The sequence below is a fragment of the Rhinoderma darwinii genome, chromosome 3 (assembly GCF_050947455.1).
Source record: "Rhinoderma darwinii isolate aRhiDar2 chromosome 3, aRhiDar2.hap1, whole genome shotgun sequence".
Lineage (NCBI taxonomy): Eukaryota > Metazoa > Chordata > Amphibia > Anura > Rhinodermatidae > Rhinoderma > Rhinoderma darwinii.
In genome coordinates, this window is record NC_134689.1 from 128,769,276 (window position 1) to 128,797,275 (window position 28,000).

Sequence of the window (28,000 nt, forward strand, 5' to 3'; positions counted from 1 at the left end):
TGCTGATGTGAAAGCACCCTAAGCCGGGTTTTGTATAATTTGTATGAACACAGTCTTTATAGCAAAGTCAGAGGATATCTGTCTGTTCAGCAGATGCACAGACTGCCCATTAGAGATGAGCGAATAAATTCTGCACAAATAAATTTCGGTCCATGTTTCCCAAACATTTCGGATTCAGTGAATTACTAAACTTTTGGGGTTTGCGGCAAACAAATCAGCCGTTAGCCACCATTTTACAGATTAGACAAAGTATTACATGACCTCAGGTGGGCTTTCCTATAATGCGTTGCAGACAGCCTTCCCAAAATCACTGCAGTTATCCCTCTCGCTATACATATATGTTGCTGTCATTACTAATACTGGCTTGGCATTAAAGGCTCGAAAGAAGTTGGAGTCCTAGAAGATATCTGAGAATGAAACATTAATTTTTGGGCAATTGGGAGGGGGGATGACTTTTGATTTGTGGCAAATTTATTGGGACCAAATCAGACGGCTGATTCAACTGAAATTAATTTTAGGAAATTTGCTCATCTCTACTGCTCATGGTAATTATTTTGTGTTTGTGTTAGTACTAAACAAAATTCTAGTCTTTCCAACCAGAGCCGCAGGAAGCAACAACAGTGCAATATATTAACATATATATGGCTGTTAAAAAGCAGTGCACATACCCGATTTGTCTTTGTGGTAGATGTCACTTGTTTTATCTCAATGCCGTCATTATCTTCACCAAATGATTTTTCAGACGGGAGCTTAACATTTTTTCGTAGCCGTTTTGACTTGCACTGTATCTCTGTGAGTAAACCTGATGTTGAATAGAAAAATGTTCAGCTACAAATAAGGTGCTGTGTATTTCTGATTTATTTAAGTCATATTGATAAAAAGGAATTCTCTGGGCAAAACTCAAGTCTAGTGCAGGACCCGAGGGGTTGTGCTTGACACAAGGATTCAAAGAACACAAAATAGGGAATACCTGTTTAATTCCCCACCCCCATAGGCCTTGCATTAAACATAACAGTGTAAGTCTTCCCTAGAGTGTACCTTTAAAACTGCAGTAATAAGTGGAGACACCAAGTGCCGTTATTTATATTTTATTATAGTTATTTTTTATATTTATAATTTTGTTTTCCATGACTCTTTGGATATACAGAGGTTGTTTTCACTGTTTAAAATGAAAACAAAGTCTCTGATCAGAGATCTACATGGTTATTTACAAATTTGCATAGTTATGTGGATATTACTGGCATTAGAGGAGCACCAGAACATCAAAGACATACAATAAAAGGTGAATTGTTTAGCTGAATGGGGAAGGGGTCTGGGCCAGATTATCATTACTGCAATGAAAAAAAAACCCTCTGCTTCAGGTCTTCCAAAACTCATGATTAAGAGAGGTAAAGGTGAGACCAATATAGGTAGTGTCACCCATAATACCCTATTTTACTGGATAATTTCCTACTAGATAAAAATGAATGCATGAAGAACAAGACCATATGATCTATATTACTTTTAAGAAATACCCGATTAAATGCAAAATTTCGAGAAAATTTAGCAGCCTTTGGTCTTGGCTAAATGAATGTGTTAACTGTAATAGCTTTATTATAATAGAATTGTAACCTTTTTTTACAGCATTGTTTAAAAGCCGGGGACTCCACCTTCCCCACCTTAACCCTTTCCCACCTTTTACTTCCCATCTTTTAGAAGTTTCTACATTTTTTCTAAAATACTTAATAGAAACATAATAAAAAAATGGAAATTCAAAAAGTAGAAAAAAATTGAGGCACTCACCGACTAAATAAACTTCTTTTATTCTAGATCTTGGTCTGTTAGATGAGGGCTTGCTCCTCACCTAACAGACCAAGATCTCAAATAAAATAAGTTTATTGCTACAGTCGGTGAGTGACTCGATTTTTTTAACTTTTTGGAATTTCAAGATATCGTACTTTGCTATTAGATGAGCACCCCATGGGCAAGTGTATCATCCGACCCCATACATAAATATATTGCCGTTAGAAACTCCATGCCGGTGCAGCACCGTATCTGAATTGACAGTGCCAGCCCCTTCCTATCTCTCTTTGAATATGATAAGTAATGGGTTATCTAGTTTACAAAACCCAATTTCATATGCACTGTTAGGGAATTCCTGGTTAACAAAGGTTGTTCCATTGCTCAAGACCCTCATGTATTAATCAGAGTTCAGAGTGGAGAGTGGCTACAAAGAGTGTCTCACGCTCTGAAGGACCAAGCATATCTTTAATTTCAGCTGCCATGGCACTTCAAGAGAATTGAACATTTGCTGAAGAATTGTTCCACAGATTACACCAGGTCACTGGGGTCACAGCACCGGAACACCCTGTGATCAGCTTATATTTGGGAGAGCCTCCTAACAAGAAAGGGGTTGTCCAAAGCAGACAACACCTTTAATAGAAAATGTGTGATGTAAATTCTCCATTTGTATTTATTTACCTTAAAGAGAACCTTTGACCTGCCCATACAGGTGAGTGCAGCATGTAATGGGCAGGGCTGCACAAACTCTGGGGCACTTTAAAAAAATGTCATACTCTCCTTAAATAACCCCCTGAACTGTCAATGGGGCGTGTCATTTCAAGGGGGGTGTTACTATGGCAGGTGACACTGTCCAATCAGCTATGGACAGTGCCACAGCAAGAGCTGGAGAGAGTGTGCACGCGCACACAGAAGCTCGGAGCTGTGCGCTCTCAGCAGACAAGGACAAGGCTGTGCGATCTCTCGCGAGAATTAAGAGGTTAGTCTTTAAATATGTAAACATGTAATCCAGATACATAAATTACAATAATTAAAAATGACAATAATTTATAAACCTAATAATTAGAAGACATATTACTAATTTACTTACATTCAGCCAGCATGCCCTTCTCTTTACATTTCCGCAGGCGACATTCCTGGCATTTCCTCCTCATATACATATCCATTTCACAGTTGCCTCCATTCTTACATTTGTATACAGCATTTTTAGTAATACTTCTTCTGAAAAATCCTGCAGATTCAAAGCAGAGTGGGTGCACTTAATGCAGGTTTGTGCAACCCATAACTTTAACCATCAAGTTCTTTTTTTTTACTCCATCTTCATTTATTTTCTAAACCTTAATAACAATCCAATTAATATAACTCATTCAGAATAATACACAGTACATAATATAATTGTAACCACCCCCTAAGCCCACCACCCTATCAGGATCGCAAAAAATAAAAAATCATCTTTGTCCCAAGGCACCCTGTTTTCCACAAAAACTTTGTTTCTTATTCCTCCACCTGCCCATGGATATTCCAAGGGTCCTTCCTGCACATATTAGATTATTTATCTGATGCTTCCGAGATTGCAGCGCGAGCAGACTTTCATCTTTCCAGTTTAGTATTAAAATTATTTGACCACCATCAGACCCATAAAGGGGTATTCCAGCCGCCAGCATTTTTCACCTATCCAGTGAATAGGTGAAAGATGCTAGATTGGCAGGGGTCCAATTGCTATGTCCCCAACCGATGGCCAGAACGGGGGACCTCGATCTCCTGCTCTTCCCAACTGCAAGACGGTGACTAAGGAGAAGTTTTAATAGAGCGGAGGCCAGGCATACGTGGTGCCGCTCCATTTAAAGTCTGACGGAAATAGTCGAACACAGCGCTCAGCTGTTTCGATCAGCGATTGGACTCCCACGATCTAGCATTTATTAGCTATCCAGTGCCTAGGTGGAAAATGCTGAAGGCTGAAATACCCCTTTAAGGGAGAGCATGTGATTTTCATATGGCCATCTCAGTCCCAATTTACATCCCAAATTACAATTTATAGGATCCCATCGTACTTTTATCTTGAACACCAATTCTATTTTGTGCATGATATTGTCCGAGTAGCAGTATAATCTGCATATTTCCATATGATGGGTATCAGATCAGCATTAACAATTTTCCACCTTGAATATTTTATTTGTTTAAAAATGTTGGAGTGCAATAGATCATGTGCATAATAAACAGCTGTGAAACAGTATAAGATTCAGGGCCCTTTTACACGGGCCAATTATGCGGCAACAGGGCAGAACGCTCGTTCATCAGCTGATTGTATAGTTTCTTCAGTATTAAATATTATCGTTAATGGCAGCACATCTCCCTGTGTAAACAGGGAGATATGCTACCGACATGACAGAAAAGTATGGGGATGAGCGATCGTAGTGACGAGCACTCGTCTTCATACATAGGTCTTTGTGAAAGGAGCAAACGAGCGCCGATCAACGAGCTGGCTCATTTATCAGCGGTCGTTGTTGCAGCCAAAACTGGCCGGTTTAGAAGGACCCTTATTCTGTGTTGTTCTTGAAATAATTTTCGAAAATTCCCCCACTGTCCAATAGTCACATGATTACTCCTTTTATACTTTCTAAAACTTTGGTCTATGATATCCTGGTCCTCGCTCATGCTTATAATTTTATATATCCTAGACAACAACGTGTCTATTTTGCGTGTGTAAAAAACGCAGCGTTTTTCCTGCATTGCAGTTCTGTGTGGCATCCGTGTACGGTGCGTGTCTGCGCTTTTTACGCGCGTATGTCACAGCAAAAAAAAACTGAAGGAGGTGTTCTATTTTTTCCTCATCATTTCTTTAGCAACTGGTGCGTGAAAAACATGGACAGCACACGGATGATGTCCGTGTGCTGTCTGTTTTTTTCACGCACCCATTGACTTCAATGGGTGCGTGATGCGCAAAAAACGCACAAGTATAGGACATGCAGTGAGTTTCACGCAGCGGACACACGCTACTTGAAAAATACTTAATGTCTGAATGGCCCCTTTGAATTGCATAGGTCCATGTGACGTCCGTTGTTTTAACGCGCGTAACACGGACGTGAAATACGCTCGTGTGAATAAGGCCTAACTGTTGTAAAAAGATACTTACATTAGAAAATCGTTCACATCGTGGTAAACATTGCCTGGTTTTATAACCCCACATGTAGTCTTCTCTGCAGATAATAATGTATTCAATACAAATTTTAAAGCATAACATTAAGTGTATGGACCAATAGAGCAATTTTCCATCATTCGGATGTGATTTTTATCATCATATTAGTTAAAAATCGTAATGTGATGCCGATCATTAGGTGAAATCTTGCTATCTATGGCCAGATTTGCACTCAGGTTTCTGACTAATTTTTAAGCAATCAAACCAATATCAATCTGAATTGTGTGTGGAAATGGTCTCACGAATCATAAAATTTATCTGAGATTATGAAACATTTTGGTCTAACAGTCATCACTACACTAAATTATACCCCGTAACGCGATCTGAAAAGATATAAAAGGCTGTGGACACCTTTTGTGACATTTTTTTTTACTGAAATGGGTATGCATTTTAGCATAAAAAGCACTTTTGTAATTTGATCAACTTTCATTTGATCAGTAGTAAGCTTAGATGGTGGCTCAAGAGAACATAAAACCAGCTCACTGACAGATTCGTCTGACAACTGCGTTCTGCAGCTTTTACGTACAGTGATATATAGAAGCTGCAGCAGTGAAATGGTACAATATTTTGAATAGAAGCAAATGACAAAAGTTTTTTATGCTAAAATACATAAATTTCAGTAAAAAAATATCACCAAAGGTTTCCATAGCCTTGAAAAACTAATTTTGATTGGTATGATTAGTCTATAATCTACGCGTATAAGGGCATGACCACACATGGCGGAATTCCTCCGCAACTGTCCGCATCGATGCCGCACAGAATCTGCGTTGCAGATTCTGCAGCGGATCTGCACAAAATGTGCAGTACATTGATGCGGACTAGCTGCTGCAGACTGCGGGAAAAGTGCTTCCCTTCTCCCTATCAGTGCAGGATAGAGAGAAGGGACAGCACTTTCCCTAGTGAAAGGAAACGATTTTCATACTTACCGGCCGTTGTCTTGGTGACGCGTCCCTCTTTCGGCATCCAGCCCGACCTCCCTGGATGACGCGCCAGTCCATGTGACCGCTGTGCTTTGCCTGTGATTGGCTGCAGCCGTCACTTACACTGAAACGTCATCCTGGGAGGCCGGACTGGAGACAGACGCAGGGAGTTCTCGGTAAGTATGAACTTATATGTTTTTTTACAGATACATGTATATTGGGATCGGTAGTCACTGTCCCGGGTGCAGAAACAGTTACTGCCGATCGCTTAACTCTTTCAGCACCCTGGACAGTGACTATTTACAGACGTCTCCTAGCAACGCTCCCGTCATTACGGGAGCCCCATTGACTTCCTCAGTCTGGCTGTAGACCTAGAAATACATAGGTCCAGCCAGAATGAAGAAATGTCAAGTTAAAAAAGCAAGACGTATCCGCAGCACACATGACATGTGCATGACAGCTGCGGACTTCATTGCGGAACTTTGAATCTCCATTGAAGTCAATGGAGAAATTCCGCCATGAGTCCGCCACTGCTCCGCAACAGACAGAGCATGCTGCGGACACCAAATTCCGCTCCGCAGCCTATGCTCCGCAGCGGAATTGTACGCATCGTGTAAACGAACACTGCTAATTTAAAGTGAAAGTCAATGGAGAAACGGCTCCGCTGCGGATTAACGCTGCGGAGTGTCCGCAGCGGAATTTAAGTGGAATTCCGCCATGTGTGAACCCGCCCTAAATAAAGACAAAAACCAATTTCAGAAGACCATAATATGGTCACATATTAAGATCGACTTACCTGCAAACGCTGATGCTGCTGCAGAATCAACTGTAGCCTCTGGTGCCGATGTGGCCGTCACGATGCAGGACCTGTGAGTGACGTCACAGATCTGCACTGTCAGAAGCTGGGCGTTCTGAAGAGAAGAGGATGTTACTTCTCTTCAGAGCGCCCAGCTAGTGAAAGTATTAAAAACGCCCCGATGTACGCACATAATACACACCCACTTGGACTTTTACTTTTAAACACACCCACTTGGACTTTTGCAAGCCTCATTTGCATAACTACAAAAATGGTCATAACTTGGCCAAAAATGCTAGTTTTTTAAAAAATAAAAACGTTACTGTAATCTACATTGCAGCGCCTATCTGCTGCAATAGCAGATAGGGGTTGCAAAATCTGGTGACAGAGCCTCTTTAAGTTAATAAAGATTACAGTAAAAATAAAATCCACTTTTTTCCCCAAAAAGTGGTTTTATTTAGTAAAAGTGTAAATAACAAACAAACCCATACACATATATGGTATCGCCGCGATCGTAACGAATCAAACAATACAGTTAACACATTAATTAAACCACCAGGTGAACGGCTTCCAAAAAAAACAACTGCAAAATTCCTTTTTTCCTCCCATTCCCACCATGAAAAATAAAATAAAAATTAATCAATAAGTCCCATGTACCCCAAAATACCACCAATGAAAATGACATCTTGTCCTGCAAAAAAAAAAGGCCACAAATGGCTATATCGACGGAAAAATAAAAAATTTACGGCTCTTGGAATGCGGCGATGCATTTTCTTCAAGGGTTTTTATTTTGCAAACGTATGAAAACATAAAACCTTTACATATTTGGTATCCCCATAATCGTGCCGACCCATAGAATAAAGGTAGCATGTTATTTATGCCGCATAATGAACGGCGTCAATTTATAATGCGAAGATTAAAGCTTGTGTTTATTTTCAATTCTTTCCTAAAATAAAATTAATAAAAGTTAATCAATATATTATATGCACCCAAAAATGATGCAATTAAAAAAACATCTCGTCCCGCAAAATACAAGCCCTTATACGCCTATTTCGACGAAATAAAAAAAAGTTACAACTCTTGGAATGCGACAGTGAAAAAAACTCCAAATAATCCTTGGTCAATAACGCGCAAAAAGGCCTGGTCATTAAGAGGTTAAAGGTGTTTTCCCATCAGAGACATTCTATTCTATGGGACTTACGGAAATAGCGTAACTCAGCTAACTACGCCGTTTCCGTAATTCATGGTCGGGAATCACACAGAGTGGTAATTCAGTCACAGCACAGAGCAGTAGAACGGGGTCTAGGGGTACAGTTCTAGATATAGGTGCGGGTCCCAGAGGTGGGACCTGCATCTATCTGATATTTATCACATATCCTGTGGATATCAGAAAAAAGGAGATTTTTGAAGCAGCACTAGTCCCGAGTATGGTGCGGTGCACGCTGTCAAGCCAGGCAAACCAACTCCAGCACGATGTATATCCAAAGAAGTAGTAGGACAACAGCACACGTCTTCAAATCATCAAAGTGGTTTTATTGTCAAGACATCCACAAACGACAAGCAACGTTTCAACCCATAGTGAGTGAAGGGTCTTTGTCAAGCCTTGACAAAGACCCTTCACTCACTATGGGTTGAAACGTTGCTTGTCGTTTGTGGATGTCTTGACAATAAAACCACTTTGATGATTTGAAGACGTGTGCTGTTGTCCTACTACTTCTTTGGATATCCTGTGGATATGTCATAAATGTCTCTGATGGGAAAACCCCTTTAATATGGATAAATGTAAGGTTATGCACTTGTACTGAGAAAACAAATTCTATAATTATGCATTAAATGGTAAAACACTTGGTGTCGGTGGACAGTAAACTTAACTCTAGCAACCAGTGCCAGATGGCTGCTGCCAAGAAAATAGTTTTGCCTCTATGCAAATCAATAATCAGACTACACATGGAATATTGTGTTCAAATTTGGCCACCTGTGTATAAGAAGAAAATAGCTGCACTAGAGATGGGTGCAATCGAAGGTGACCAAGGTATATAAGTGAAAGGTTGGATTGCAGTACCAAGGAAGGCTATCAAATGTGGGCTATTCAGTTTAGAAAAAAAGACAGCTATGGGGCGATCAAATTAAAATGTACAAATATATGAATAAACAGTACAGAGATTTGTACAATAAACATTTTAAAGAGGCTCTGTCACCACAGTATAAGTGCCCTGTCTTGTACATGATGTGATCGGCGCTGTAATCTACATTGTGTTTTTTATTTAGAAAAAGGATCATTTTTGACAGAGTTATGACCTATTTTAGCTTCATGCTAATGACTTTCTCAATGACCAACTGGGCGTGTTTTACTTTTTGACCAAGTGGGCGTTGTGGAGAGAAGTGTATGACGCTGACCAATCAGTGAAGAAATCAGCGTCATACACTTCTCTCCATTCATTTACTCTGCACACAGCGATATAGCTATATCGTTATGTGCAGCCACATACACAAACACTAACATTACTGCAGTGTCCTGATATTGAATACACATTACCTCCAGCCAGGACGGGATGTGTATTCAGAATCCTGACCACTTCTCTGCGCGTCTCTGTGATTTACAGCACAGCACAGCGAGATCTCGCTGTAAATGACAGTTTACAGCGAAATCTCGCGAGACTACGCCTGCTATGCTGTAAATCACAGAGACGTGCAGAGAAGTGGTCATGATTCTGAATACACATCCCGTCCTGGCTGGAGGTAATGTATATTCATTGTCAGGACACTGCAGTAATGTTATAGTGTGTTTATGTGGCTGCACATAGCGATATAGCTATATCGCTGTGTGCAGAGTAAATGAATGGAGAGAAGTGTATGACGCTGATTGGTCACTGATTGGTCAGCGTCATACACTTTTCTCCACAACGCCCACTTGGTCAAAAAGTAAAACACGCCCAGTTGTCAATTGAGAAACTCATTAGCATAAAGCTAATATAGGTCATAACTCTGTCAAAAATCATAGTTTTTCTAAATAAAAGACACTGCTGTAATCTGCATTACAGCGCCGATCACATTATATACAAGATAGGGCACTTATAATGTGGTGACAGAGCCTCTTTAACCCCTTGAGTACCCAGCTCATTTTGGCCTTGAGGACCAGACCCATTTTTTCAAATCTGACATGTATCACTTTATGTGGTAATAACTCCGGAATGCTTTTACCTATCCAATTGATTCTGAGATTGTTTTCTCGTGACATATTGTACTTTAGTTTAATGCAAAAATTTGGTCGATAAATTCATTGCTTATTTGTGAAAAACACCAACATTTAGCGAAAATATGAAGAAATTATGATTTTTCCAATTTTAAATGTATCTGCTTGTAAACCAGATGGTAATACCACACAAAATAGTTACCAATTAACATCTCCCATATGTCTACTTTATGTTTGCATTGTTTTTTGAACATCCTTTTATTTTTCTAGGACGTTACAAGGCTTAGAACTTTAGCAGCAATTTCTCATATTTTTAAGAAAATTTCAAAAAGCGATTTTTTCAGGGACGAGTTCAGTTCTGAAGTGGTTTTGAGGGCCTTATATATTGGAAACCCCCATAAAACACCCCATTTTGAAAACTGCACCCCTCAAAGTATCCAAAACAGCATTCAGAAAGTGTTTCAACCCTTTAGGCGTTTTACAGGAATTGAAGGAAAGTAGAGCTGAAATTTTCAAATTTCTTTTTTTTTTACAAAATTCATATGTAATACATTTTCTTCTGTACTACAGAAGGTTTTACCTGAGAAACGCAACTCAATATTTATTGCCCAGATTCTGCAGTTTTTAGAAATATCCCACATGTGGCCCTAGTGCGCTAATGGACTGAAACACAGGCCTCAGAAGCAAAGGAGCACCTCTTGGATTTTGGGGCCTCCTTTTTTCAGAATATATTTTAGGCACCATGTCAGGTTTGAAGAGGTCTTGTGGTGCCAAAACAGTGGAAACCCCCAAAAGTGACCCCCATTTTTTAAACTACACCCCTCAGGGAATTTATCTAGGGGTATAGTTAGCATTTTGACCCCACAGGTATTTTGCTATATTTTCTGGAGTTAGTCTGTGAAAATGAAAATCTACTTTTTTTCTGGAAAAACGTAAAAATTTCTAATTTTTGCAAGAAATAAAGGAGAGAAAGCACCCCAACATTTGTAAAGCAATTTCTCGCGATTACGGAAATACCCCATATGTGGTAATAAACTGCTGTTTGGACCCACAGCAGGGCTCAGAAGGGAAGGAACGCCATTTGGATTTTGGAGCTCTGATTTTACTGGAATGGTTTTCAGTGCCATGTCACGTTTGCAACGCCCTGGAGGGACCTAAACAGTGGAATCCCCCCAAAAGTTACCCCATTTTGGAAACTATACCCCTCAAGGAATTTTTCTAGTGGTATAGTTAGCATTTTGACCCCACAGGTTTTTTGCTGAATTTATTGGAATTAGTCTGTGAAGATGAAAAGAGACTTTTTTTTGGAAAAAACACAGAATTTTCTAATTTTTATAAGGAATAAAGGAGAAAAAGCACCTCAACATTTGTAAAGCAATTTCTCCTGATTACGGAAATACCCCGTTATGTGGTAATAAACTGCTGTTTGGACCCATGGCAGGGCTCAGAAGGGACGGAGAACCATTTGGATTTTGCAGCTCAGATTTTGCTGAATTGGTTTCTGGGGGCCATGTCGCATTTGCAGAGTCCCTGAAGTACCAGTACAGTAGAAATTCCCCAGATGTGATCCCAATTTGGAGACTATACCCCTGAAAGAATTAAATTAGAGGTGTAGTGAGCATTTTGAGCCCTCAGGTGTTTTATAGATTTTATTAGAATTGGTTCGTGAAAATGAAAACATTTTTTTTTTCCAATAACCTGTAGCTTTAGCTCAGAATTTTTCATTTCCACAAGGAATACAGGAGAAAAGACACCCCAAAATGTGTTACACAATTTCTCCTGATTACGGAAATACCCCATATGTGGTTGTAAACGGCTATTTGGACATACGGCAAGAGTCTAAACGGAAAAAGTGCAATTTCGTTTTTGGAGTGGAGATTTTACAAAATTTGTTTTTGACGCCATGTTGCATTGCGCTGAGGTACGAGTACAGTGAAAACTCCCGAGAAGTGAACCCATTTAGGAAACTACACCCCTCAAGGAATTCATCTAGAAGTGTAGTGAGCATTTTGACCCCCAAAGGTTTTGCAGAAATTAGTGCACAGTGGATGTTGCAGATTGAAAATTGACATTTTCCACATATATGCTATTTCAGTGCCCAATGTGTTGGAGACACACACCCCATAAATTATTAAGCGGTTCTCCAGAGTACGGTAATACCCCATATGTGGTCATAAACCGCTGTTTGGGCACACTGCCAGGCCCAGAAGGAGCGCCATTTGGCTTTTGGAGCGCAGATTTTGCTTGGTAGTAGTTTTGTTTAGTGTTTTACTGGTGTTTCAGTTTATAATGTGGGGGCATATGTAATCTGTGCGGAGTACATCAGGGTATATGTAAGTTGGGCAGAGTACATCAGGATATATGTAATATGTGAGGAGTACATCAGGGTATATGTAAGCTGTGCGGAGTACATCAGGGTATATGTAAGATGCGCGGAGTACATCAGGGTATATGTAAGCTGTGCAGAGTACATCAGGGTATATGTAAGCTGGGCGGAGTACATCAGGGCATATGTAAGCTGGGCGGAGTACATCAGGGTATATGTAAGCTGGGCGAAGTACATCAGGGTATATGTAAACTGGGCGGAGTTCATCAGGGTATATGTTTGCTGGGCGGAGTGTATCAGGGTATATGTAAACTGTGCGGAGTACATCAGGGTATATGTAAGCTGGGCGGAGTACATCAGGGTATATGTAAGCTGGGTGGAGTACATCAGGGTATATGTAAGCTGTGCGGAGTACATCAGGGTATATGTAAGCTGTGCAGAGTACATCAGGGTATATGTAATATGTGAGGAGTCCATCAGAGTATATGTAAGCTGGACGGAGTACATCAGGGTATATGTAAGCTGTGCAGAGTACATCAGGGTATATGTAATATGTGCGGAGTACATCAGGGTATATGTAATATGTGAGGAGTCCATCAGAGTATATGTAAGCTGGACGGAGTACATCAGGGTATATGTAAGCTGTGCAGAGAACATCAGGGTATATGTAAGCTGTGCAGAGTACATCGGGGCATATGTAAGCTGTGCAGAGTACATCAGGGTAAATGTAAGCTGTGCGGAGTACATCAGGGTATATGTAAACTGGGCGGAGTACATCAGGGTATATGTAAACTGGGCGGAGTACATCAGGGTATATGTAAGCTGGGCGGAGTACATCAGGGCATATGTAAGCTGGGCGGAGTACATCAGAGTATATGTAAGCTGGGCGGAGTACATCAGGGCATATGTAAGCTGGGCGGAGTACATCAGGGTATATGTAAGCTGGGCGGAGTACATCAGAGTATATGTAAGCTGGGCGGAGTACATCAGGGCATATGTAAGCTGGGCGGAGTACATCAGGGTATATGTAAGCTGGGCGGAGTACATCAGGGTATATGTAAGCTGGGCAGAGTTCATCAGGGTATATGTAAGCTGTGCGGAGTACATCAGGGTATATGTAAACTGTGCGGAGTACATCAGGGTATATGTAAGCTATGTGGAGTACATCAGGGTATATGTAATCTGGGCGGAGTGCAACAGGTCATAATAGGATGATGTAATAATGGGGAGAATGAATAATAAAATTAATGATCCATGGATAATGACGTACGCTTTGAACCAATCCTTCATGCACAGGCCGGATTATTGGGTGAAGGAGTCGCACTTCTAAAGGGTGTTTGTGGTGTTGTACAAAATATCCGCACTCCAGTATTGCCTAATCTTTGACTTCTTCACTAGCCCCATATATAGCACAGACCCCAAAACGTCATCGTTTTCGCTGGATTTACAGAGTCTACCAATGGGGGCTGCAAATGATGACGTGGGGTTTTAGGTGAAGAACTGCTGCACACATAAATTAGTCTGGGCCGTCGTTTTGCATTATTGCGTTCCACGAGTCAGAACTTTTTATTTTTCCGTTGACGAGCTATGTGAGTGCTTGATTTTCATGGGTCGAGCTGTAGTTATTATTAGTATCATTTTGGGGTACATGCGATAATTTGATCAGTTTTTATTCCATTTTTTGTGAGGTGAGGAGACCAAATACCAGAAATTCTTTCACTATTTTTTTTATAATTTTTTACCGGCGTTCTCTGTGCAGTATAAACAACATGTTTACTTTATTCTGCGGTTTGATACGATTATGGCAATACCAAATTTATATAGTTTTTATATGTTTTACTACTTTTACAAAAATAAAAATACTTTTTTCTAAATAAAATGTTTTAGTGTCACCATGTCCTGAGAGCCATAACTTTTTTATTTTTTTGTCGACGGAGCTTTGTGAGGGCTTGTTTTTTGCGTGACACACTGTAGTTTTTATTGGTACCATGTTTGGCTACGCGCGACTTTTTGATCACTTTTTATTCCATTTTTTTGGAAACAACGTGACCAAAAAAGGAAATTCTGCCATTCTTTTTTATGGTATTTTTTTTACGGTGTTCACCGTGCGGGATAAATAATATGATATTTTTTTAGGTCAGGCCAATACGAGCGCGGCGATACCTATTATGTCTAGTTTTTGTCTTTTTTTTTCATTTTTTTTCTAATTATAAAGGGCTTGATCAGGGAAACAAGGCGATTATTGTTTTTATTACGTAAAACTTGTATTTATTTATTTATCGAAAACTTTTTTTTAACTTTTTTTTCACTTTTTATTTTACACTTACTAGGGGACTGGAAGATCTGATCTTCTGATCCCCTGCACAATACACTGCACTACTTCTGTATGTACTGATGTAGTGCAGTGTATTGTAACTGTCACTTTACAACTGACAGTTGAGCCTATTACGTCCTGCCTTGGGCAGGATCTAATAGGCTCCCGTACCTGGCAACCAGGAAGCCGTTGCTAGGCTTCCTGGTTGCCATTGCAACCATCAGAACCCCGCGATTTTTCGCGGGGGGGGGCAATTCGGTGCAGAGGGAGCCCCCTCCCTCTGTATCAATCACTTAAATGCCGCTGTCGCTATTGACAGCGGCATTTAAGGGGTTAAACTACAGCGATCGGAGAGGACAGTGATCGCTGTAGTTGCAGTGGGATGTCGGCTGTATATTACAGCCGACATCCGATGAAGATGGAGCGAGCACAGCTCCTGTGCCCGCTTCATCCTCAGGGCGTTACTATACGCCCATTTTCGGGAAGGGGTTAATAAAAATAGTGTTTTTGTTTTTTTACACCGCTTTCTCTGATCTCCTCACGTATCTCACAGAAGTGAGGAGATCAGAGAAAGTGACAGGAGCTTTCTCCTGCAGACGACGTCACAGACGGCTGTGATTGGTCAGTCTTCAGAGACTGACCAATCACAGCAATCGCCGGTATTGGGGACTGCTAATTGATCCCCAGGCCGGTAGCAGAGACGGTTAGCTGTCAATGACAGCTGCCGCCGCTGTTCTGTGACTATGTGATTTCACATAGTGACAGTTTATTCCTGCGCCGTAATAGTACGTCGAAGGTACGCTGGCATAAGCGGCCAGCGACGTACTATTACGGCGAAGGTACGCAAGGGGTTAAACCTATTCCTGTAACAATAATAAAGAGGTATCCACTACGTCTAGGGGAAAAAAGGTTTCCCCTATTATTTTGCGGTCAGATGGACGGAACTCCTGAGAGGACTTGCACCACGCATACTGTTTTGACTTTGGTTTTTGATGCTGTCCAGACTTGTTTGCCCGCATAATTATTAACATGGATTCTTTACCGTAAGAGCATTAAGACTTTGGAACTCTGTGCCACCGTATGTTGTGATGGTTGATTCATTCAGCAAGTTCAAGAAGGACCTTTATTGAAAAATATAATATTACCAGTTATGGTTACTAGATTCTGGAGATGGAATGTTGATCCAGGGATTTATTTTGTTTGTCATATTTGGAGTCGGGGAGGAATTTTCCACTAATGAGGCATTTTGTTACGTCCCCCGCTCCTCGCCGTGCATTTACCTCGGTCCGTCGTCCTTCTGTCCCATACCGCTCCAGTCCTCGCTGCTCAGCCCATGGCGGCTGCTCTAGCCGTCGATGCGCTCCACTGACGCCTAGCACGACCGCGCTCACCCTTGTATTCTTAAAGGGCCAGCGCACGACAAATTAGAAAGTCATCACCTGAATTTTCTATTGCTAGAACAATTTGGTTTCTTTGTGTTCCTAGAGTTCCAAAGTTATCCCTGCTGTCTAGTTTAATTTTCTGTGTACCGACCTTGCCTTGACCTATTGCTACGTTTACCGTGACAAACCTCTGACACCTGCCCTGACTTATAGCTACGTTTATTGTGTTGAACCTCTGCCGCCTGTCTTTTAAACCTTATCAACTATGTACAAATATTTATAACTATATGGTAAGTGTTGATCATATTAGAAGCGCATTTACTTAAGGCCTCATGCACACGACCGTGTTTTTGCGGCCGCAATTCTCCCGAAAATCCACGGGAGAATTGTGGCCCCATTCTTTTCTATGGGGCCGTGCACACGACCGTAGTTTTTGCGGTCCGTGCACGGCCCGGGAGCCCGGACCGCAGAAAGAGCGGGCATGTCCTATTACGGCCCGGTTCTGCGGTCCGGGCTCATTGAAATCAATGGCGGCGGCCATGTGCATGTCCCGCGATTGCGGGCGGCCTGCGGCTGACAGTCCGCAGCCGGCCGACCCGAAAATCACGGCCGTGCACACGGCTACGGTCGTGTGCATGAGGCCTTATGCAATAACAAAGTTCATTCAGACACATTTTTCCACAGCTGTTAATACAAAACATATGAGATAATATATCTATATCAACATACTTCTGCACACATGCACAATAATTTGTCAATTACTGTAGGAAATGATCCCTAAAGAGCACCTGTCAGCTCTCCTGACATGGAATGTGTCAGCTCTCCTAACATGTCTGTTTTAGTTAATACTTGTACTCCCCCCATGATATAAGAATTCCGGAGTATCTTTTCTAAGACATCTGCATTGTACTTTTCCTCTGTTATCCCTCCTGGAAATATATGAATAAATTGACATCTGGGGATTCCATTCCCATTGCGAATATTGTGTCTCTCTGCATAGTCTGACATTGTCAGTACTGATTGGGCAGAGTAAGGGCATGACCACACATGGCGGAATTCCTCCGCAACTGTCCGCATCCATGCCGCACAGAATCTGCGTTGCAGATTCTGCTGCGGATCTGCACAAAATGTGCAGTACATTGATGCGGACTAGCTGCTGCGGACTGCGGGAAAAGTGCTTCCCTTCTCCCTATCAGTGCAGGATAGAGAGAAGGGACAGCACTTTCCCTAGTGAAAGTAAACGACTTTCATACTTACCGGCCGTTGTCTTGGTGACGCGTCCCTCTTTCGGCATCCAGCCCGACCTCCCTGGATGACGCGCCAGTCCATGTGACCGCTGCAGCCTGTGCTTGGCCTGTGATTGGCTGCAGCCGTCACTTACACTGAATCGTCATCCTGGGAGGCCGGACTGGAGACAGACGCAGGGAGTTCTCGGTAAGTATGAACTTATATATTTTTTTACAGATACATGTATATTGAGATCGGTAGTCACTGTCCCGGGTGCAGAAACAGTTACTGCCGATCGCTTAACTCTTTCAGCACCCTGGACAGTGACTATTTACAGACGTCTCCTAGCAACGCTCCCGTAATTACGGGAGCCCCATTGACTTCCTCAGTCTGGCTGTAGACCTAGAAATACATAGGTCCAGCCAGAATGAAGAAATGTCAAGTTAAAAAAGCAAGACGCATCCGCAGCACACATGACATGTGCATGACAGCTGCGGACTTCATTGCGGAACTTTGAATCTCCATTGAAGTCAATGGAGAAATTCCGCCATGAGTCCGCCACTGGTCCGCAACAGACAGAGCATGCTGCGGACACCAAATTCCGCTCCGCAGCCTATGCTCCGCAGCGGAATTGTACGCATCGTGTAAACGAACACTGCTAAATTAAAGTGAAAGTCAATGGAGAAACGGCTCCGCTGCGGATTAACGCTGCGGAGTGTCCGCAGCGGAATTTAAGTGAAATTCCGCCATGTGTGAACCCGCCCTAAGAGTATGAAGAGACATGCCCCATTAGAGAGAAATGGTAACAACCAATTGTCAATTTACTCATAGAATTCCAGGAGGAATAACAGAGGAACAGCATAACAGAGAGGCTGCAAAATTGTTATGTCTTGGGGAACACAACAATTTACTTAACATACATGTCAGGATAGCTGGCAGGTCCTCTTTAATAATGGTCATCAAAGCGTAGAATACACAGTGGTGTATTACTTGGCATTTAGGCCAGGGCTACACCTAAACTTTTTGTAGTACCACATAATAGATTTTAACTATTGAGTGACAGCTGCAGTCCACAAGATTGCATGAAACGCAATATACTCATTAGCTCAATAGTTAAAATCAATCAGTAGCGTTACAAAAATTCTAGGTGCAGCCCTGGCCTTACACTGTGACACCCAAAAGAGGACTATCTAAAAAATTTAAACCAGTCCAATTATATTTGGTTAGATATCTGGTTTTAGTGTCTGATGTGTTCCTTTTCAACAGTTGAACAAATTTTTATCAAAAGTCTTTCCACTGACTTTTTTCACATGGCAATGGGTACTTGTGCCAACCTGTTTTACTCGTTTTTTGCTAGTTTGATTGAATACTGAACTGAAAGGCCATGTTCACACGTTTTTAATTTGACGAGGACTTCTGCGTAGATTCCGTGCCGAAATCATCATCAAATTTTGGTAACATTCCAGCTCCAATGCATGTAAATGGGGCTTTTGTTACCTCATTTAAATGCTCTAAAAAAATCCCTGGAGATTTTTGCTTGTGCTGTGGGAGAAACTAAATTTACTAGTTAGTTCTAGTAAGCATATGGCAAGGAGAGCTTTAACACTGATGACGATTGTACATACAATGTTTATGAACAGTTTCAGACAGCATCGTCGGAGGTGTATAGTCAATGCCAGACTAAAGGCCACATGGGTCTGTGAGCCCGGATCTAAGCAAAGCTGGGCAGAGGGCGGTCATGACGGGTCTGGGCCTGCAAGGGATAATCTAGAGGGGTATTGTGATTATAGATTGGTGGGTGAGTTTAAGATAGGAATGTTGCTAGGGGGCTTAGAGCAGGCAGGTAGCTAGGTAGGGAAGCCATTTTATGGCTTGTAAAAATGTGTCCTGCCCACCCTCCCGTTAGTATTTATTTTATATTAGGGTTCACAAGTGCAGGTTTCTGTGGAGGAGGAATACAATTACTTTATTTCATCTGTACATGCATTTTGTTTTCCAGATTTTGGACTATTTTGTTTTATTCTGGTTTTATTGGTGTTGCGGGTCCTTGGCAACAGTATGTTATGTTTATATATTGCTGTCTTGGACACAATATATTGATTTTATTTTAAAAGTTATGATGGCGGTGGATTTGGGCTTATCTAAGGGGCGGACCCTGGGAAGCATGGTGTTTTAGCATGGTCACTGCTAGTGGTTTAAGGGTATTGCTTTATTTATATTGGATGTTGTCAAGGACTTATTGTTAATATGTTAACTATGTTATACTATGTTTTTACTTGTTTTTATATATCTTACAGGTTATGTTAAAAGAAAAATGAAAACACTTAAAGAGGCTCTGTCACCAGATTATCAAATCCCTATCTCCTATTGAATGTGATCGGCGCTGCAATGTAGATAACAGCACAGTTGTTTTTTGTTTTTTTTAAACGATAATTTTTGCCCAAGTTATGAGCAATTTTATATTTATGCAAATGAGCTTTTCAATGGACAACTGGGCGTGTTTACTAGTTTTACCAACTGGGCGTGTATTGTGTTTTTACCAACTGGGCGTGTATTGTGTTTTTACCAACTGGACGTTGTGAATAGAAGTGTATGACGCTGACAAATCAGCATCATACACTTCTCATCGTTCCCACCCAGCTTCTTTCACTGCAGACACACAGCGTGACATCACCCACAGGTCCTTCAACCTTGGCGTCGGACAGAAAAGATACATGTGCTCTAGCCGTCCGAGAGGGTAATATGCTCGTCTCTAGGGAGTTTACTATGCTTATCTGCACACGGTGATGCTGCTGCAGATTCAACTGTACTCTCTCGGACGCCTGGAGCCGATGTGTCTTCTCTCTTCCGACGCCAAGGTTGAAGGACCTGTGGGTGACGTCACAGGGGCTAATAAAAAGCCGTTTTTTCTAACACAAATTGGAGTGCTGTCTCTTATTGGACGAATATATATATATATATATATATATAAATATATATATATATATATATATATATAGATATATATATATATATATATATATATATATATCCATTAGCCAAGTAGGAGCACCAATGCTGGTATACGCAGGAAACCCAGGGGGCATGCGAATACTACGTGGGGAAGAGAAGGGAGTGTTGTCAGTGAAACAAAGGGGTTTGTACATACTTGATTAATTCAACTCTCCTATTTAGGTGCCAGCGCAGGACCACTGGACGACTTCAGTATAAAACAGTCAGGCACAAATATTAATTGACTGCTTACTGGCCTGTTACATAAGGACTTTTGTACAAAGCCGCCAATGTCCCTGCCCCATTAAATCTTATTATACACAATTTGCCCAAATAGTACCGCAATACAGTGTCTAAAGAGCAATTGAGTCAAATGGCTCACAGTCGACATGTCCTCTGTGTTCTCATCCATGGACATCTTTGAATAACCCAACATATGCCTTTTCCCTGGTGGGACATTTCTCATCACCTCCCCCACCAGCAGCAGCACTCTCCCCATTCCCAACCCTGCCCAAATGGCAGGAAGCTATTTGCACATCCCCCACTGGCAGCAGCTTTCACCACCCCCCCCCCCCCTCCATCACTGGCAGCAGCTTTCTCAATATCCCCCCTCCTCCACTGGCAGCAGCTTTTTCCACATCCCCCTCCTCCACTGGTAGCAGCTTTCTCTATATCCCCCTCTTACACCGGCAGCAGCTTTCTCTACATCCCCCTCCTCCACAGGCAGCATGTCACGACGCGGGGTGTGGACCCACTGGGCCGTACCGCGTAGCGGAATAGCAGCTGGCCAAACAGGTACAGTACAAAGTCTATAGTCCAGAAAGGGTACCTGATGCAGTGTAGACAGTAGCGGTGATTCAGGCTGAAGATAAGGCTCTGGCAATAGACAGACACCCGGCGGGGTGTGACACAGTAGATGCAGCGGAAGACACAACTCGACTTCAACTCTAGATGGCACAGAGGCACGGTAGCACGGGATACAGGGTACAGGCAGCAGGAACGGTTAACATTGGGAACTGGAAAACACTAGGAGACCATTTGCAAGACAAACTTTAGGTACACAACAAAGCTCAGGCATTGATCAAGAGGGCAGAGCACTTTTTATAGTCCAGCAGCATTCTGGACTGATTGCAGACTTCCTGCAATTGTGCACGCACTGGCCCTTTAAGCTTGCGGGAGACAGTCTTAGATCCAGGAAGTGAGTGCCGGTGTCTCCCAGGAGGGAGACGCCGCAGAGAACTCAAGTGTCCATGGCCGCGGCCGTCGGAGGGTAAGTCAGAACGACGGGCCGTGGCCATAGACGTAACATTATCCCCCCTCTTACGCCCCCTCCTCTTGGGGCCAAAGTGGGAAAGAAACTTCTTCAAGAGGACAGGAGCATCGATGTTCTCCTCTGGCTCCCAAGACCTCTCTTCTGGACCAAATCCCCTCCAATCCACCAAATAAAACATCCTTCCTCCCACTTTCTTGGTGGCCAGGATCTCCCTTACTTCGAAAGTCCCTGACGAGCCGCCAGGAGCCACTGCGGAACTAGGAGTCCTGGAGTAGCAGTTCAGGACCAAGGGCTTCAGCAGGGAGACATCGAAGGAGTTAGGGATCTTGAGGGTAGGGTGTAGGACACAGGGTTAATTTGTAGCAGAATCTTAAAGGGTCCGAGGAACCTGGGAGCAAATTTGCAAGATAGCACCCTCAGCCGAATATTCCTGTAAAGACAGCCAGACCTTCGTACGTGGAAGAAACCGAGGAGGCTCTCGTCTTCTAGTGTCTGCCTTTTTCTTCATGCGGTCCACCGCCAGCAGAATAGAAGATCGGGTCTGTTGCCATATCTGCAGAATGTCCCAGAAGGAGTCAGCTGCAGGCCTCTGGGACATAGTAGAGACAGGAAGAGGTATTCGAGGTTGTTGGCCGTAGACGATGAAGAACAGACTGGAGGTGGTGGACTCACTAGTATGGTTATTATAGGAGAACACAGCCCACGGGAGCAGCTGCAGCCAGTCATCATGCCGCCTGGAGACAAAATGCCACAGATAGTTCTCCAAAATCTGGTTAAGCCTCTCGACTTGGCCATTGGACTGGGGATGATAGGCTGAGGAGTAGTCCAACTTTACACCAAGGAGGCCGCAGAGTGCTCCTCAGAACTTCAAAGTGAACTGGACCCCTCGATCCGAAACAATATGCAAGGGCAAGCCGTGCAGACGGAAGATGTGTTGAACGAAGAGGCTGGCCAGTCAGGGGAACAAAATTAGCCATTTTGGAAAATCGATCCACCACCACCCAGATCACACTGCATCCAGCAGAGGGAGGCAGATCCATGACAAAGTCCATCGCAACATGCTGCCAGGAGGCATCGGGCACAGGCAGCAGCTGAAGCAGACCAGCTGGTCTGGAGTGGGCAACTTTATTTGTTGCGCATACCGTACAGGAGGAGACAAAGTCCATGACGTCTTTGGGCAGCGTGGGCCACCAGAACTGACGGGCAATTAGGTCTCGGGTCTTACGGGCGCCCACGTAACCTGCCAGCTTGGAACTGTGACCCCAGCGAAGGATTCTTCCTCTGTCTGCCAGACGTATAAAAGTCCTTCCCGGAGGAATGTCTCTAACTTGCAGAGGGTTAACAGAGAAGATGCAGGAAGGATCAATAATATCCTGTGGGGACGCCACAGTGTCCTCTGTCTCAAATGACCTAGACAAGGCATCAACCCTCACATTCTTGTCGGCAGGTCGGTACTGGGGTTCGAACCGGAATTGGGCAAAGAACACTGACCACCTGGCTTGACTAGGATTCAGCCGTTGAGCCGTCTGAAGATAGGTCAGGTTCTTGTGGTCCGTAAAGACCAGGATAGGATGAGCTGCGCCTTCCAGTAGCTGGCTCCACTCCTGCAGGGCCAGCTTGATGGCCAGTAACTTCCGATCCCCAATCGAGTAGTTGCGCTCTACGGAAGAAAGCAGCTTAGAATACTAGCCACATACCACAGTCTTGCCTTTTGAACCTCTCTGGAACAAAAGTGCACCAGCACTAACAGAGGAAGTGTCCACCTCTAACGAAAACTGTAGGAATACATCAGGGTGATGAAGAATAGAGGCTGACGTGAAGGCCTTTTTTAAGGTTTTAAATGCGGCTTCTGCCTCCAGAGTCCACACCTTGGCATTCATGCCCTTTTTAGTGAGGGTAGAGATGGGAGATGTCAATGAAGAGAAGTTGGGCATGAACAGCCGGTAGAAGTTGGCGAATCCCAGGAAGCGTTGTATGGCCCTTAAGCCTTGGGGGCGTGGCCATTCCAGGACACCCTTTACCTTCCCAGGGTCCATTTTGAGACCCTGATCGGAGATGATATAGCACAGGAAGGGTAGAGACTTTTTCTCAAACACGCACCTCTCCCTCTGGGCAGTACCGCATAGGCGGATAGCAGCTGGCCAAACAGGTACAGTACAAACTCTATAGTCCAGAAAGGGTACATGAGGCAGTGTAGACAGTAGCGGTGATTCAGCCTGAAGATAAGGCTCCGGCAGTAGACGGACACCCGGCAGGGTGTGACACAGTAGATGCAGCGGAAGACACAACTCGACTTCAACTCTGGACGGCACAGAGGCACAGTAGCACGGGATACAGGGTACAGGCAGCAGGAACAGGTAACACTGGGAATTGGAAAACACTAGGAGACCATTTGCAAGACAAACTTTAGGTACACAACAAAGCTCAGGCAATGATCAAGAGGGCAGAGCCCTTTTTATAGTCCAGCAGCATTCTGGACTGATTGCAGACGTCCTGCAATTTTACACGCACTCGCCCTTTAAGGCCATGAACGCGCGGGCGCGCACGCCCTGCGGGAGACTGTCTCAAATCCAGGAAGTGAGCGCCGGCGTCTCACAGGTGGGAGACGCCTCAGAGAAATCACGTGTCCATGGCCGCGGCCGGCGGAGGGTAAGTCAGAACGACGAGCCGCGGCCATAGACATAACACAGCAGCTTTTTCTACATCCCCGTCTTCCACTGGCAGCAGCTTTCTCTATATCCCCCTCCTCCACTGGCAGCAGCTTTCTCCACATCCCCCACCTCCACTGGCAGCAGCTTTTTCCACATCCCTCTCCTCCACCGGCAGCAGCTTTCCCACCATCCCCCTCCACCACTGGTAGCAGCCTTCTCTATAGCCCCTCCTCCACTGGCAGCAGCTTTCTCTATAACCCCCTCTACTAGTGCCAGCTTTCTTCACAACCCCCCTCCACTGGTAGCAATTTTTTCCACACCCCTCTCCCCCACATCCCCCACACTCCACTGGCAGCATTTTTCGCCACATCTCCCCCTTCACTGTTTTCTTCACGCCCCCCCCCCCTCCACTGGCAACAGCTTTCTTTACTCCCCCTCCCCACTACCAGCAGTTTTCAATCCATTAACACCCCAATGACAGCATCAGTTTTTCCCCATACCCACCCCTCCCTTACCTGCAGCAGCATTCCCTCCCAAGAGCAGAGGCTGCAGAAGGTAGGTGTAAAGGATCTGCCAGATACAGGTTCTGTGTTGACGCCCGTGGTTAATCAGTCTGCACCTGCTCCTAGGTCTGATAGAGTGACTCGATCCGCTACCACTCAGGCTGGTAGGCTCAGGAGTGGGAGAACCTATCACAGCCTGGCCAGACGGTTCTAGCACCCGCACCTCGGCCTATTTCCTGGCTCTGCTGCTCCTGCTATTATTATTGACCTTGCTTCATTTTGACCCTGGCTTTACTGACTACGCTCCTGCTCTGCGTTTGGTACCTCGTACACTCCTGGTTTGACTCGGCTCGTTCTCTACTCCTGTTGCTCACGGTGTTGCCGTGGGCAACTGCCCCATTTCCCTTAGCTTCTGTGTACCCTTGTCTGTTTGTCTGTCGTACACATATTGAGCGTAGGGACCGTCGCACAGTTGTACGCCGTCGCCTAGGATGGGCCGTGCAAGTAGGCAGGGGCTGAGTGGCGGATAGATTAGGGCTCACCTGTCTGTCTCCCTACCCCGTCATTACATAATCACAGGCCCATATACCTTTTCTACACTGGTCCCTGACACAACTATGGACCCCCTTGAGACCCTGGCTCATCAAATGCAGGGCTTCTCCCTACAGGTCCAAGCCCTGGCTCAGAGGGGCAACCAGCGTGATGCTACCCTGGTAGTGCCCCCTACCTCACCTCTTGAACCCCACCTCAAGTTGCCTGATCGGTTCTCAGGGGACCGGAAGACTGTTTTCTCCTTTCGGGAGAGTTGTAGGCTCTATTTCCGTCTAAGGCCCCACTCCTCAGGTTCTGACAGCCAGCGAGTGGGTATAATTATGTCCCGGCTCCAGGACGGGCCCCAAGAAGGGGCCTTCTCCTTGGCTCCTGACGCCCCTGAACTTTCCTCTGTTGATCTTTTTTTTTCTGCTCTCGGGCTCATATATGACGAGACTGACAAGACTGCCTTTGCCGAGAGTCAGCTGGTGACCTTAAGTCAGGGTAAGAGACCCGTTGAGGAGTACTGTTCTGACTTTAGGAAGTGGTGTGTAGCTTCTCGTTGGAATGACCCTGCCTTGAGGTGCCAGTTTAGATTGGGTCTGTCGAACGCCCTGAAAGACCTGTTAGTTAGCTATCTCTCTTCAGACTCTCTAGATCAGGTTATGGCTTTAGCGGTACGTCTTGACCGACGTCTCAGGGAATGACGACTTGAACGTTTTTGTGCTTTCTCCTCTGGCTCCCCCATGATGGCTCCCGAGGTTCCGTTGCTTCGTTCTTCCACGGAAAACTCGGATGAACCAATGCAACTCGGGGCCTCCGTGTCTCCCCAACAACGTAGAGAGCTTCGCAGGAAGAATGGTCTCTGCTTCTACTGTGGGGATGACAAGCATCAAGTGAACAACTGTCCTAGGCGTAAGAATAAGCAGCCGGAAGAACTTCCGCGCCTAAGTGACAATCGGGGAGGTCACTTGGGCCCACAGGTATTTCCCGTAAATATGAAACCTAATAAGTTCTTACTTCCCTTTCAGGTCTCTTTTGAGGGTAGGTCTGCTACCGGAAGTGCCTTCGTGGATTCAGGGTCTTCTGCTAATATTATGTATGTGGAATTTGCTATGTCTCTAGCTATGCCATTGATTGATTTGCCTAAACCTGTCCCGGTAGTGGGTATCGACTCCACTCCACTTGCTAATGGTTATTTTACGCAGCATACCCCTGTTTTTGAACTCATTGTTGGCTCCATGCATTTGGAGCAGTGCTCTGTACTGGTGATGCAGGGATTATCATCCGATTTGGTTTTAGGCCTTCCCTGGTTGCAGATGCATAATCCCACGTTTAACTGGAATACTGGGGATCTTACCAAATGGGGTAATGAATGCATGACGTCATGTTTTTCTGTTAATTTTATTTCTCTCCCTGAGGAGGTGAACACTCTACCTGCGTTTATTCAGGACTTCGCTGATGTTTTTTCTAAAAAAGGCCTCCGAAGTGTTACCTCCTCATAGAGAATACGATTGCGCTATCGATTTGGTACCAGGAGCTAAGCTCCCTAAGGGTAGGATATTTAATCTCTCTTGTCCCGAACGTGAAGCCATGAGAGAGTATATCCAGGAATGCCTTGTCAAGGGTTACATTCGCCCCTCTACGTCTCCGGTAGGTGCTGGCTTCTTCTTCGTAGGGAAGAAGGATGGTGGTCTTAGACCGTGCATCGATTACCGAAACTTGAATAAGATCAGTGTAAGGAACCAGTATCCCCTTCCTTTGATTCCTAATCTCTTCAATCAGGTTCAGGGGGCCCAATGGTTCTCTAAGTTTGATCTTCGGGGGGCTTATAACCTTATCCGCATCAGAGAAGGGGATGAGTGGAAGACAGCGTTTAACACGCCCGAAGATCATTTCGAATACCTCGTCATGCCCTTTGGGTGTGTAATGCTCCCGCGGTCTTCCAGAATTGCATAAATGAGATTTTAAGAGACTACCTGGGGGTATTTCTTGTAGTGTACATTGATGACATACTTGTGTTTTCCAAGGACTGGTCCTCCCACATTGAGCATATCAGGAAGGTGCTCCAGGCCCTTCGGGAAAACAAACTCTTAGCTAAAACCGAAAAATGTGTGTTTGGGGTGCAGGAGATACAATTTTTGTGTCAAATCCTCACTCCTAATGAATTCCGCATGGACCCTGCCAAGGTTCAGGCTGTGGCTGAATGGGTCCAACCTGCCTCCCTAAAGGCGTTACAGTGCTTCCTGGGGTTTGCTAATTATTACAGGAGATTTATTGCTAACTTCTCGGTCATCGCTAAGCCCCTTACGGATCTTACTCGCAAAGGTGTTGATCTCCTCCACTGGCCTCCGGAGGCGGTCCAGGCTTTTGAGGTCCTTAAGAAGTGCTTTATCTCGGCCTCAGTGCTGATTCAGCCTAAGAAAATGGAGCCATTCATCGTGGAGGTTGACGCCTCTGAGGTGGGAGTGGGTGCTGTCTTGTCCCAGGGTACCAGGTCCCTCACCCATCTCCGTCCCTGTGCCTACTTCTTTAGGAAGTTCTCGCCCACTGAGAGTAACTATGACATTGGCAACCGCGAACTCTTAGCCAATAAATGGGCATTAGAAGAGTGGCGCCACTTCCTGGAGGGGGCTAGGCACCAGGTAACGGTCCTTACCGACCACCAGAATCTGGTTTTCCTAGAATCTGCCAGGAGGCTGAACCCGAGACAAGCTCGATGGGCGTTGTTTTTTACTAGATTCAACTTTTTGGTTACCTATAGGTCTAAAAATATTAAAGCTGATGCACTGTCGCATAGATTCATGGCCAGCCCTCCTTCGGAGGAAGATCCTGCTTGTATTTTGCCCCCAGGTATAATCATTTCCTCTGTTGATTCGGACTTAGTCTCCGAAATTTCGGCTGATCAAGGAATCCGG

The 28,000-nt window shown here is 44.2% G+C and overlaps 1 protein-coding gene across 1 annotated transcript in view; it reads right to left on the reverse strand.

Annotated features, from left to right (window-relative positions):
* The window catches only part of NR1H4 (nuclear receptor subfamily 1 group H member 4), a 105,359-nt gene that overhangs the window by 45,657 nt on the left and 31,702 nt on the right, over positions 1–28,000 (reverse strand). Inside the window, exons 4-5 of the mRNA XM_075856702.1 lie at positions 2,870–3,010; positions 669–802 (exon numbers count right to left, since the gene is read on the reverse strand). Coding sequence (XP_075712817.1) covers positions 669–802; positions 2,870–3,010 — 275 coding nt within the window. The remainder of the gene's footprint in view (positions 1–668; positions 803–2,869; positions 3,011–28,000) is intronic.